General features: G+C 43.4%; 1 protein-coding gene across 1 annotated transcript in view; it reads left to right on the top strand.

The window, feature by feature from the left end:
- Nucleotides 1-11,444, top strand: part of LOC120995668 (sodium/hydrogen exchanger 2-like) — a 134,291-nt gene extending 122,847 nt beyond the window's left edge. The window contains exons 9-12 of the mRNA XM_040425018.1: nucleotides 5,224-5,320; nucleotides 7,669-7,803; nucleotides 8,360-8,450; nucleotides 9,646-11,444. Coding sequence (XP_040280952.1) covers nucleotides 5,224-5,320; nucleotides 7,669-7,803; nucleotides 8,360-8,450; nucleotides 9,646-10,010 — 688 coding nt within the window. The 3' untranslated portion in view covers nucleotides 10,011-11,444. The remainder of the gene's footprint in view (nucleotides 1-5,223; nucleotides 5,321-7,668; nucleotides 7,804-8,359; nucleotides 8,451-9,645) is intronic.
- Nucleotides 11,445-14,560: the final 3,116 nt, after the last annotated feature.

The raw sequence follows: 14,560 nt of genomic DNA, 5'->3' as shown, positions 1-14,560 counted from the left end.
CGTTGATTTTTCTGCACGGTCCCACAAGCCGACATGGATCTGGTGGCGAGGGACTGGAACAAGGGGATACTAGTATAAAAGTTATCCACGTACAGGTGGTAACCTTTATCTAGCAGTGGGTGCATAAGGTCCCACACAAGTTTCACGCTAACACCCAGAGTGGGGGGACATTCTGGGGGTTGAATACGGGAATCTCGCCCCTCGTACACACGAAACTTGTAAGTGTACCCTGAGGTACTCTCACAAAGTTTGTACAGCTTCACGCCATACCTTGCCCGCTTAGAAGGAACATACTGGCGGAAAATGAGTCTCCCCTTGAAAGCAATTAGAGACTCATCAACCGCGACCTCCCTTCCAGGTACATAGGCCTGTACAAGTTTGCCCCCAAATTGATCGATGACCGGCCTGATTTTGTACAGACGTTATATGCAGGATCACCTTGGGGGGGACATGCTGCATTATCTGAACAATGCAGGCATTTCCGAATGGCCTCAAACCGGGTACGTGTCATGGCCGTACTGTAAAGTGGGGTCTGGTAGAGGACGTCCCCACTCCAGTAATGCCTGACACTAGGTTTCTTGACTAGGCCCATGTGCAGCACGAGGCCGCAAAATATCCTCATCTCAGTTGCACTGGTTGGAGTCCAGCCACCGGGCCTAGCCAAAAAGGAGCCCGGGTGTTGAGCAACAAACTGTTGGGCGTACAGGTTTGTTTGCTCCACCATCAGATTTACAAAGTGGTCACTGAAAAAAAGACTAAAGTAGTCATATTTAGTTAAGCCCACGGTGGAAATCTGGATTCCTGGTTGGCCTACAAAATCAGGAATCACGGGCTCAAAACGCTCTGGGGTACACCAGACAAGTTCACCGCCAGGGGACTCCGCTGGATTTAACTGGTGGGCCGGAAAACTAGTACGAGACCCAGAGCTACTCGTACTAGGGTGGGCCACAGGGTCCCTAGTATGGCGGTCCCTTTGCTCCGCCTGGCGGCGTCTCCGCTGCCTTGGGGGCTTATCATCATCGCTCATCATCCTGTTCCGGGTTATCGGGTCCCCAGAGACCCGAATAACCCAAAAATGCAGCAAACCACAGGTCTGAATGGACCTGCGGTTTACTGCGATCGCCTACACGGGGGGTCACAGGACCCCCCGGCGCTTTGGCCCCGGGTGCCTGCTCAATAATTTGAGCAGGCACCGGGTTCCGATCACACACAGTATCTCACAAAAGTGAGTCCACCCCTCACATTTTTGTAAATATTTTATTATATCTTTTCATGGGACAACACTGAAGATATGACACTTTGATATGATGTAAAGTATTCAGTGTATAGCTTGTATAACAGTGTAAATTTAATGTGCCCTCAAAATAACTCAACACACAGCTATTAATGTCTAAACTGCTGGCAACAAAAGTGAGTACACCTCTAGGTAAAAATGACCAAATTGTGCCTAAAGTGTCAATATTTTGTGTGGCCACCATTATTTTCTAGCAGTGCCTTAACTCTCTTGGGCATGGAGTTCACTAGAGCTTCACAGGTTGCCACTGGAATCCTCTTCCACTCCTCCATAATGACATCACAGAGCTGGTGGATGTTAGAGACCTTGCGTTCCACCACCTTTCATTTGAGGATGCCCCGCAGATGCGCAATAGGGTTTGGTCCTGCAGACATGCTTGGCCAGTCCAGCACCTTTACCCTCAGTTTCTTTAGCAATGCAGTGGTCGTCTTGTTGGTGTGTTTGGGGTCATTATCATGTTGGAATACTGCCCTACGGCCCAGTTTCTGAAGGAATGGGATCATGCTCTGCTTTAGTATGTCACAGTACATGTTGGCATTCATGGTTCCCTCGATGATCTGTATCTCCCCACAGCCGGCAGCACTCATGCATCCCCAAACCATGACACTCCCAACACCATGCTTGACTGTAGGCAAGACACAAATGTCTTTGTACTCCTCACCTGGTTGCTGCCACACCCGCTTGATACCATCTGAACCAAATAAGTTTATCTTGGTCTCATCAGCCCAAAGGACAGGTTCCAGCAATCCATGTCCTTAGTCTGCTTGTCTTCAGCAAACTGTTTGCGGGCTTTCTTGCGCATCATCTTTAGAAGAGGCTTCCTTCTGTGATGACAGCCGCGCAGATCAATTTGATGCAGTGTGCGACGTATGGTCTGAGCACTGACAGGCTGACCTCCCACCCCTTTAACCTCTGCAGCAATGCTGGCAGCACTCAAACATCTTGCCATATGGGTGAATTGCCTTGCCATATGGGTGAATAAAGTTCCACAATTTTTTCACAAGTCTGGAGTGCTGCTCGCTTTTTACTGCATACATATTGGGTGAGCTGATTCCCATTGGGCTGTGCACCCAAGTTTTTTCTTTTTTCCGGTGCTGCCATTTTTTCTATTTTATATATATATCATGTGTACTGTTGCTATTTATTCCCCCCAAATGATCCGTTCTTACAGGTATGACTGTAGCAACGACAAGAGTTCCAGCCAGTATGCATCCACTATGCACCATGGGCTTACTTACTTGCCGGTGTTCTGCCAGACCTCTATACCTTGCGAAAAGTCTATACCGGAAGTGACGCGGCCACACAGGAATCAGCTGGAGGGTGTGCGCAGCGCTGCGCAAGCGCACATCCACTGGCTTACCAAAGAATCATTGCAGTGCCGCGATAGAAGTACTTCGTGCACCGCGCGTGCGCACTTAGGGGTATAGAGATTTTGCAGCGCAAAACGTTGCATCAGATCTCCCTACCCCTGAGTGCGCAGGCAACTGGTGACCTCGGTATCCAGCACTCAGCTCTGCGCTAAGGATGAACTGCAACTGATGATTTGTGGGTGCCTGCGCACTCAGGGGTAGGGAGATCTGATGCAACATTTTGCGCTGCAAAATCTCTATACCCCTAAGTGCGCACGCGCGGCGCTGCAATGATTTTTTGCTAAGCCGGTGGATGTGCGCTTGCGCAGTGCACACCCTCCTCCAGCTGATTCCTGTGCGGCCGCGTCACTTTCGGTGTGGCCGCGTCACTTCCGGTATAGACTCTTCGCAAGGTATAGAGATCTGGCAGAACACCAGTCGCCACATTTGTTTTATCTACAATATACTGTATACAACCAATATAGTTTAAAAGTAAAGTGCCTATAAATGCTTACTTTAAGAATTGGTAACTTTGGTAACTTCTATCAGAATTCTATGAAAAGTACATTGTACTTTTCATTTTAAATATACACTGATCAGAAATAACCTTGTCAGCAGATTTGTACCTATGAAACTGGCTGACCTGGTACATGTACACTTGGCAGCTGAAGACATCTGTGTTTGTCCCATGTTGATATGTGCCTGCATTGCTGAGGAAAATTAAGCTTTAATACATGCAAATGAGCCTCTAGGAGCAATGGGGGAGTTGCCATTATACCTAGAGGCTCTGCTCTCTCTGCAACTTATGCGCCCTCTGCACTTTGATTGATAGGACCAGGCGTGATGATGTTTTGGATGTGACCAATGTACAGTCGTGGCCAAAAGTTTTGAGAATGACACAAATATTAGTTTTCACAAAGTTTGCTGCTAAACTGCTTTTAGATCTTTGTTTCAGTTGTTTCTGTGATGTAGTGAAATATAATTACACGCACTTCATACGTTTTAAAGGCTTTTATCGACAATTACATGACATTTATGCAAAGAGTCAGTATTTGCAGTGTTGGCCCTTTTTCAGGACCTCTGCAGTTCGACTGGGCATGCTCTCAATCAACTTCTGGGCCAATTCCTGACTGATAGCAACCCATTCTTTCATAATCACTTCTTGGAGTTTGTCAGAATTAGTGTGTTTTTGTTTGTCCACCCGTTTCTTGAGGATTGACCACAAGTTCTCAATGAGATTAAGATCTGGGGAGTTTCCAGGCCATGGACCCAAAATGTCAACGTTTTGGTCCCCGAGCCACTTAGTTATCACTTTTGCCTTATGGCACAGTGCTCCATCGTGCTGGAAAATGCATTGTTCTTCACCAAACTGTTGTTGGAAGAAGTTGCTGTTGGAGGGTGTTTTGGTACCATTCTTTATTCATGGCTGTGTTTTTGGGCAAAATTGTGAGTGAGCCCACTCCCTTGGATGAGAAGCAACCCCACACATGAATGGTCTCAGGATGCTTTACTGTTGGCATGACACAGGACTGATGGTAGCGCTCACCTTTTCTTCTCCGGACAAGCCTTTTTCCAGATGCCCCAAACAAGGCTTCATCGGACAATATGACTTTGCCCCAGTCCTCAGCAGTCCATTCACCATACTTTCTGCAGAAGATCAATCTGTCCCTGATGTTTTCTTTGGAGAGAAGTGGCTTCTTTGCTGCCCTTCTTGACACCAGGCCATCTTCCAAAAGTCTTCGCCTCACTGTGCGTGCAGATGCGCTCACACCTGCCTGCTGCCATTCCTGAGCAAGCTCTGCACTGGTGGCACTCCGATCCCGCAGCTGAATCCTCTTTAGGAGACGATCCTGGCGCTTGCTGGACTTTCTTGGACGCCCTGAATCCTTCTTAACAAGAATTGAACCTCTTTCCTTGAAGTTCTTCATGATCATATAAATTGTTGATTGAGGTGCAATCTTAGTAACCACAATATCCTTGCTTGTGAAGCCATTTTTATGCAACGCAATGATGGCTGCACGCGTTTCTTTGCAGGTCACCCTGATTAACAATGGAAGAACAATGATTTCAAGCATCACCCTCCTTTTAACATGTCAAGTCTGCCATTTTAACCCAATCAGCCTGACATAATGATCTCCAGCCTTGTGCTCGTCAACATTCTCACCTGAGTTAACAAGACGATTACTGAAATTATCTCAGCAGGTCCTTTAATGACAGCAATGAAATGCAGTGAAAAGTTTTTTGGGGGATTAAGTTAATTTTCATGGCTAAGAAGGACTATGCAATTCATCTGATCACTCTTCATAACATTCTGGAGTATATGCAAATTGCTATTATAAAAACTTAAGCATCAACTTTTCCAATTTCCAATATTTATGTAATTCTCAAAACTTTTGGCCACGACTGTACAATACAAGCTTAAGCTTGCAGTCATGTTTTACATTCTCTGTTACTGCCTACCTATCCAATATTTTAGGTTTATATTTTTTCACGTTTACTATTTAGATTAATGAATTTCATTTTACAGTTTGTTGTTTTATCTTCTCATCATCTGTGTAATTTCTTCTTCTCATAAACCAGAACATATGAAAAAAATAGAGTGAAGCCTCTTTCATCAACCGAAGTCGATGAGATGCGAGATGTGTTATCCAAGAACCTTTACCAAATACGTCAACGGGTAAGACCCTCATTTTGTTGTCTGGATTTACACACAGATTTCTCTCATGTTCCTCATCTGTTGTGATCATCCTAAAAAAAAATCTTTTTGTTCCCTATGATAGACTTGTCTCTCAGATGCAGTTAAAGGGGTTTTCCCATCTCAGACAATGGAGGCATATTGCTAGGATATTGTCTGATAGGTGCGGGTCCCACGCCTACACTGAGAACGGAGCCCCGAAAGTTATGGAGGGCGCACTGCGCATGCTCAGCCGTCCTTTATTTATTTTTTATGGGGCCGCTGAAAATAGCCGAGCGCTGGCTTGGCTATTTCCGTCGGCCCCATAGAAACGAATGGAAGCGGTTGCCATGCAAGCGCTGTGCGCTCCCATTCACTACTACGGGGAGGGCGCTTGGTGGTGGCCGGATCACGAATAACCTCTGGCCACCACCTTGCCTGCTCAGTTCTCCTTCTAGCAACATGCCCCCATTGTATCAGATGGGCATACCCCTTTAACACTCAATAATTTGCCAAAGTTTTTTTTTTTATTGCAAGTCAGATCATATTTCTGACAAATGTGACTTCCTCTTACACAGACAATTATTCTGCCCACTAATGAGTGCTGATCAATGATAAAAGCATATTGATCAATGCTCGTTACTTGCATTAGAGCAATCATTGCACTGTATGAGGGTGAATCTTTAGATGTAGAGATGTGCTGCCAACAAACAAGCATTTGCTCCGATCACCAGATCACAAGAAATGGTTGGGCTATCGGAGTTGTGTTTACATAGGATAATGAACTGGAACAAGCATTGTTCTTCTTGATCACCTTCCCATGTAAAAGGGAACTAATTTATAATGATACTGCACAGAAATTGGTTTCTAACACTGATGTTTTTTAGGTTTACATTAGTATTGCTGAGAGCAAGAACAGAGCAGTTTGCAGTGCTATTCTACATGTCTAAAATCAGGGCTTTTTTTCTGGCGGAACGCACCGGAACGGCGTTCCGCCACCTTTTGACATCGCAGCCTGCGATGTATCAGTGGGGAGGGACTGGGAGGAGGAGCTGGGGGTAGGTACGTTCACTGTGCTCTGGCCCCGCAGCTCCAGTAGAGACTTATAAAATGTGTAATTAAATGAATAATGATTCATGCTGCCCCTCAGTAGTATAACTTTCCATATATTGTATGGAAATATAATTTCAATATATTGTACTCACAGCCGGCTACTGTTATCGTAATGCAGGCCGGCCGGGCAGACGAGCGGCAGCGTCACTGACTGACGTCACGTGCCTGCGCCGCCTACTTCATTCATAAAGTAGGCGGCGCAGGCACGTGATGTCAGTCAGTGACGCTGCCACTCGTCTGCCCGGCCGGCCTGCATTACGATAACAGTAGCCGGCTGTGAGTACAATATATTGAAAGTTATGCTACTGAGGGGCAGCATGAATCATTATTCATTTAATTACATATTTTATAACTGTACTGGAGCGGCAATGGGGGGTCTGTGGATGACACTGTTATGGGGTGGGGGGGGGGGGGTCTGTGGATGGCACTGTTATGGGGTGGAGGGGGGTCTGTGGATGGCACTGTTATGGGGTGGGGGGGTCTGTGAATGGCACTGTTATGGGGTGGGGGGGTCTGTGGATGGCACTGTTATGGGGTGGGGGGTCTGTGGATGGCACTGTTATGGGGTGGGGGGGGTCTGTGGAGGGCACTGTTATAGGATGGGGGATCTGTGGATGCCATCCCCAGATCCTCCACCCCATAACAGTACCATCCCCAGATCCCCCATTAACAGTGCCATCCCCAGATCCCCCATTAACAGTGCCATCCCCATCTGGGGGGTTTCTTTGCTGGGCTGGACTTTTATAGCCCCCCCCCCCCCCCCCCAAATTTTGCATCCCTGTTCTCTAAAGGGGCAGTTTTAGGGGGCGGTCCTAGGGGTAAGTAGGGGGGCGGTCCTAGGGGTGGGTAGAAGGGGTGGGTAGGGGGCGGTCCTAGGGTTGGGTAGGGGCGTGGCCAGAGGAGGGGGGGTGAGTTCCACCACCTTTTCTCTGAGAAAAAAAGCCCTGTCTAAAATACAAGAACCAAATCAAACCCTACTAGAAGTCTATAGGATTTGTCTGATCTGTAATAGCTCTGTTATGACCAGAAGCCATGACACAAATGTGTACAGAACTTTAGAGAAGAATGCTGCACAACTTTTAGATCTAGAACCAGCTAGCTATTCAGAAACCAAGTGTATATCATTGTGTTTCTATGATCCAGATAAAACAGATTGCTTTGATGACTTATTGTGTGATAGTGACTAATATAAAAAAATGACGATTTAATGCAGACTGATTATATTTCCATCACTGCAGACACTTTCCTACAACAGACACAACCTTGCAAGTGGGACCAATGAAAAACAAGCCAAAGAAATACTGATTCGTCGGAGGCACACCATGAGAGACAGTATAAAGAAGCATAATAGTCTTATCACCAGGAACAGAGCGGTATGTTTAGTTTGCTTTTTGTATTATGTAGAGCTTGTTAGCAGGGAACAGAACTTTCTCTTCATGTGGTTATAGTAGGTAAGGCATGCAATTAATAGAAATACTAGCTTATTAGATTCCATGTTTGTGATGAAATTTTCCTTTGTCGTGTACTCATAAAGACAGTGGTAACGCTTATAGCTGAGACGGTTACAATGATTATGCCTGATAAAAGGATCTGGATGGACATCCCTAGTTCATTGCGGGCTGGGCACACTGTTGATGACGACTAAATGTAATGTTACAGAAAAATAAGTCTTAAAGTGGAGGCAATTATATTTTGGGGAGTGTTTGTCAAGGGTGAGCCTCCCTTCTTCAGTACAGGATTATAAGGGTGTGCTAGTGGCACTGATCCTTTAATTTTAGAGGTATCATTTGACAACTTTTAGGTACACTTGATGTAAGAAAATAAATATTACTCATTTGATTATGGTTGATACAAATTGCAAAACAACAAGCAATGTGCTGGTAGCTGCATGACTTTTTTAACCATACTACATGCATTTCTTTTACATAGGCTACTGCCCACCATGCTCGGTATTTGTCACTTCCTGGGCATACAAAGCTGTCTGAGGAACCACCAAGAAAGAATATATCTTCTTTTAGAGGTAACACTTATAAGATTCAAATACACTGACTTTCTCTAAAGAACTGCTACAATGTTAGGCCCCTTTCACACGGGCGAGAATTCCGCACGGGTGCAATGTGTGAGGTGAACGCATTGCTCTCGCACTGAATCTGGACCCATTCAATTCAATGGGGCTGTTCAGCTGAGCGGTGATTTTCATGCATCACTTGTGCATTGCGTGAAAATCGCACCATGTTCTTTACTCTGCGTTTTTCACGCAACGCAGGCCCCATAGAAATGAATGGGTCTGCGTGAAAATGGCAAGCATCCGCAAGCAAGTGCGGATGCGGTGCGATTTTCGCACATGGTTGCTAGGAGATTATAGGGATGAAAGCAACCCTGGACCCCATTAAAGTAAATTCACTGTATTATTTTCCCTTGTAACATGGTTATAAGGGAAAATAATAAGCATTCTGTATTAAGAATGCTTACTAAAACGTGGATTGAGGGGTTAAAAAATAAAAAAAAATTAACTCGCCTTATCCAATTGATTGCGCAGCTGGCATAGTCTTCTTGCAGGACCTGCAAAAGGACATTTGATGATGTAATCACGTGGTGAGTACGGTGACGTCAGCGCAGGTCCTGCTGAATGAAGATAGAAATCTTCATTCAGCAGGAATTGCACCCGCACGCAATTCTCGCCCGTGTGAAAGGGGCCTTAGAAGAAAGCAGCCATGTATTTCTAATTCTGGACAATTATTTGAATCACTATCAACAATGGTAGATGAATTATGATATTAGCATGGTTAGCCCGTGTCCTGATATTGTCATTCCACACTAATATAACATTTGTCATACAGACATATCGGAAATTCTCATCAGTAGGCGTCCTTGTACCTCTACCGATAGTTCTATCAAATCAAAATGTTGTGCCTTTTTGGATTTTGAAGCATTAATGATGTCCTTTTGATTGTTACGAAAAGCTATGACCTGTCTTCACTTCTCCTTCAGTGAAGTCAAGAACATTCAAAGGGGGCACGAACATCTATCATTAAAAACTTTTGATGTCTCAATGACGTCAGAAGTTTCCTACAACTAGGGTGAACTTTTCTTAGGGTAATGATGTAAACTGACATAACTACCGGTAGTTTGTCAAAATCTATTTAGCCTATTATTTTTACTATAAGTCATGTAATATATAATGCTGAGAAACTATTTTTCTTGTAATTGCACAGTGGGTGGTGACGACTCAGATGGCGGCAACTCCAGCCAAGAGTTAAATTTCTACCCTAGGGCAGCTGACATCTTGCGGAACGAGAGGCAACGCCGCACTCCGCACAACAACAAGCTTGAATGGACAGATGAGCGACAGAATGGTAAAGCTCAGGACTCTAAATCAGTCAGTGGCACTCCATTACAAGGAAGAGTTCGGGAGCCACTGTTACCTAAACCAAGGTTTGGCACTTTAAGAGAGGACAGGGGGCAAACTGAAGAAACTGTGGCACCAGTTGCTCCACCAAGAGTTAGACGAACATCTGAACATGACAGTCAAAAACATAGATATAGAGAGAATAGACCTCACCATCGATCCCCAAAGTAAAGAAACCAACCATAGTTTTGAATGGCTTTAAAAATGAAACAATTGAAGCCACTCTAGTAAATTCATCTGGGCTGCAGGATACCATGTATTTTACAACTTTTCTAGCTCCTTTTACTGTAGATGTCTTCCCTACAGATTGTTTAACTTATTGTCGTGTTCAGAAATGTTTGATAAAGTACTTACACAAGTGTCATGCTCAAGCAATTCTTACCAGGTAAAATTGTAAGAAATCAGGATCTTGAGGTCTGGAGGCAAGTCAATTGAGAGATGTGTTTATATTAAAATGGTACATTGCACTGATTTTCTGCAGGTGGGAAAGTTGAAATGATTTCATGTTGTGAACATTTTATACTGTTATGTCATATTGCTAAGGTACTACATATCATTATGATTAATGGGAGTAAAACCCATGGGACACCCACCAATCCTGACGACTGTGGCCCCTTCAAGTTTTTCCTTGAACTGCTGTGCTCATGTTCACCCACTTTGCAGGGAGACACAACTCCATTCAATGAAATGGAGCCATATTGCTGCTTCTAGCCCAGGGAATGGATGGTGGCCCCACTGTACAGGAAAACCATGAAGGGGTCCTGGCAGTCAGGCCCTCACTAATTAGGAAGTCATGTTAACTATAGAAATATACTATAGAATGTGTCAGCAGATAAGAACCATTTGGCCCATCTAGTCTGCCCAATATACTATCACATCTGATGGTGGGAAAACCTCTTTAAACGAACTCCCTGGGATGTATCTGTCAGCAAGGTGTTGACTAGTTCCAATGATAACCAGACACTCCCAGGCCTGCTTTAAAATAAATTAAATTAGTAATTCCAATTACAAAAAAGGCTGTTGGGTACATGGATGCATAAATTCAATGCATCTAATGCAGTCTGTCTTCTCAGTGAAAACTGATATTGATCATTTCCTAGACAGGTCATTAATTACTGCAAAGGTAATTTCAGGATCACATTTCCTAGTGCTGTGACACACTTCATAAAGAGATGTGCATCTAAATATACATGACGGTTCTGTGAGTGAATTGCCTAATACAATGGGGGAGATTTATCAAAACTGGTGTAAAGGAAAACTGACTTAGTTGCCTATAGCAACCAATCAGATTAATCCTTTCATTTTCCAAAGGAGCTCTGAAAAATGAAAGGAGAAAACTGATTGGTTGCTATGAGCAACTAAGCCATTTTTCCGTTACACCGGTGTTGATAAATCTCATTGACTGTGTATTCTGCAGCTATTCCCATACAATGCCGGTTTGCTTCCTGTGGACTCATCTACCTACTGTTTTCCCATTAAGAGATTTTTTATGAATTGCTACAGAAAGATAAGTCATTAATATTTTAATATATACCTTGATTTTAGAAAGTTATTTATTACATTAGAACAGGTTTAATAAAGCAATGCTGAAATGCAGCGCAATTGTTTTTATAATAAAAAAAAATCTGAACCTGTACATCTATCTGTATTTTTCTTTTAAAATATCTATTTTTTTTTATTGGTTGTTGCCATGACAAGTTCAAAGAGTGCACATTAGAAAATACAGCATAGACACATCATATCATAAAAGAGATAACAGGGCTTCAATACATACAAAGGCAAAAATAGCACCAGGGTCCACTGAAAAGGTCTGATGGTACATCACACATAGTTCCTCAAAGGGGTTCCCAAAGAGGGAAGTAAATTAATTAGTAGCTACATTTTCCAACAGATGCTTGAAAGTCTCATTGTCACAAAAAGAAAGCCACAGATTCTAGGTCACTTTCTATTTGGAGTAAGAGCTCACTCAAGGTGAGAGAGCCAACCTTCAACCTAGCCAACTGGGATATCAGAGTTATATTCCACACGTTCAGACAGCCGAGCCAAGGCACTGAAATGCAAAGGTTTGTCCGTGTAATAAAGATGCAGTGTGTTAAACATATTATGACTGTATTGTAGGGTGTGTACACATAGGCGGGCTGCATACACTGTATTCTTCCTAATATCTTATGACCGCCCAAAATCATTGATCTTATGGGCCCTCTGAAGAAACATTCTGTTGACAATCTGGTCAGTAATATTAGTGCAGAAATTTCTTTGCACGTGAGAAATGCATAAAACAGGTGTAAGAATATATGAGAATTTGGTGTACTAAGTACTAGAAGTTTCAGTCACTAGAATTGTCACACAAAGAAAATGTCACTTGAGACAATTTGCTCCTGTAGACAAATGTCTTCCCCAACAGATACCGGCTTTGACCTGCCCTGGGCTGAAGTAGAAAATATTTCACATTTGCAATAGGACCATACCCTTGACTGTTAGAGACAAGAAAAACATAAACGTGTAGAAGGTGCAAAAGAAATGACACCCATCACCTGGGATACTCTTCTTCATAGAATATATTTGTACAGGAAGAGAGAAGAGTTTAGTTTGTGAAGGTTAAACGTAACCTTTATTAGTTAACTTAAAAATAGGACAGGACATAAAAACCTGGTGTAAATTAGGTATATACTTGTCAGCTGGGTAGGTGAGCGAGTGATCTACAGAGAGAGCAATTGACCTTAATTTGTGCATATGGCTGGGCTGATATGTCACAAATCTGATTATACCCTAGTGGGTAGCTCAGTGGTGGTGTATTTCTAAGCCCTATGCTGGATGCTGAGTGGAGCGCCCTTCCGGATAAGGACGATCCCTGGGTCTGGTCCTCATACCTATCCCTAAGCTCAATTCTAGTGTTCTGCTCCAATGTGGTTTGCCAGCTTACTGGCAGAATAGTTAGCTATTATAGAGGCCTCTTTTATAGAGCCCTCTTTATATATGACTCCTCATCACAATGGGCTGTTTAAGCCCCCTGGTCAATCGGAGCATAGAAAAAACCATAGGATAGTTACCTAATCATGGATTGACTGAACAGAGTGAGCCCAAAGTGGTCTGGAGTGATGTCTCTATGGAGACCTATTGCATGTCTCATAGCCCATCGCTTCTCTACAGGATATAATATTGAATTCCTAATCATCACTAGGTAAATATTATACAAAGGGTCAACGGACATGCTCATGTGTTAAAGCACCCAATTGTTCAGTTTAGGTCTTATAACTCAGAGGCATAGATCGTCATATCAATGAGGAATAATCAATATGACACAAGGGTACTTAGGGAAAGTAGAGCCTTCACGGTATACATATTCATTACATTGCCGTGCAAGATACGATTATCAGACCACAGTATAAAAACATGGCAGGGGATGTTACTTCGTCAGCAATCAGATACATGGTCAATATTAAAGAAGCATGTTAAAGAGGACCTGTCACCACTCCTGACATGTCTGTTTTAATAGCGACATGCATCCTCCGTCTAATAACAATTCTGAAGCATCTATTCTTATGGCTCTATGTTGTGCCATTCCTTTATTATTTCTACTAGAAGTTATGTATGAATTGCTAGCAGTCTGCAGTAAGGGTACAGAGGGGTGGTAACCAGCTGGGGGGGGGGGGGGGTGTACCTGCACAGTCTGACAATGGCATCACTGATTGGATAGAGTGAGTCTGTGCAGGTACACACCCCCAACTGGTTACCTCCCCTCTGTACCCTTACTGCAGACTGCTAGCAATTCATACATAACTTCTAGTAGAAATAATAAAGGAATGGCACAACATAGAGCCATAAGAATAGATGCTCAGGAATTGTTATTAAATGGGAAATGCGTGAAGCTATTAAAACAGGCGGCATGTCAGAAGAGGTGAAAGGTCCTCTTTAAATAATCACAATGCTGAAGGTGATACTCATTTGGATGGTAAGAAGAGGAGTGCATTGCACCATACTGATGGCAGTGGTCTTCTGCTCAATAAGGCATTATTTGTATGAATTGTATGATAATTGCTAGTGCTTGGTAAAAGAATCTGACCCCTATGTGTCATAGATGTATCCATAAGTACACTGAGGCCCTACATTTTGTTCGAAGATCAGAGTATCAACTCTTCTGTATACATAAATCATCCTATATGAAACAGCTGAAATGAATGCTCTCATTGAGTCCATCCGGTGCCACTGACTTCATCCTGTAATTCCATCGGCATGCAAGTTGAATGGATCTTCTGGTCACAAACACTGTTTTATTAGAGGGTACAGTGGAAATATTGATAAACTGAATAGCTTCCGCGTCCCCCTTGTGTGCCCTGTGAATATGTCTGGAAATTGGTGTGTCTTCTTTGTTATCTCCAAAAAATCTAATTATACTATGAAGAAAATTCTGATGATTGGCCTTTAAGATAGAGCACACCAAGACATTAAAAAGATCCTAGCAAAACATTGGGATATACTTAGGGCTGATCCAGATTTAGCAGGCGTACTGGGTGATAAACCACAGATCACCTTCAGAAACACTCATGTCTGAAAGACCTTTTACTCACTGGTCACTACAATGCAGTGCCAAGGAGTGAGATGTGACTAGAAAGCAAAACACAAGACAGGTTTCGATGTGGGGACTGTATTGCTTGCAGCCAGGTTATTCAGACTAAATATTGCTCAAGAACTGGAAAACAATACTGTATCAATGTAAGTTG

This window comes from Bufo bufo, chromosome 3, assembly GCF_905171765.1.
Source record: "Bufo bufo chromosome 3, aBufBuf1.1, whole genome shotgun sequence".
Lineage (NCBI taxonomy): Eukaryota > Metazoa > Chordata > Amphibia > Anura > Bufonidae > Bufo > Bufo bufo.
The sequence above is the reverse complement of the archived record's forward strand: the minus strand, read 5'-3'. Positions and strand labels throughout refer to the sequence as shown.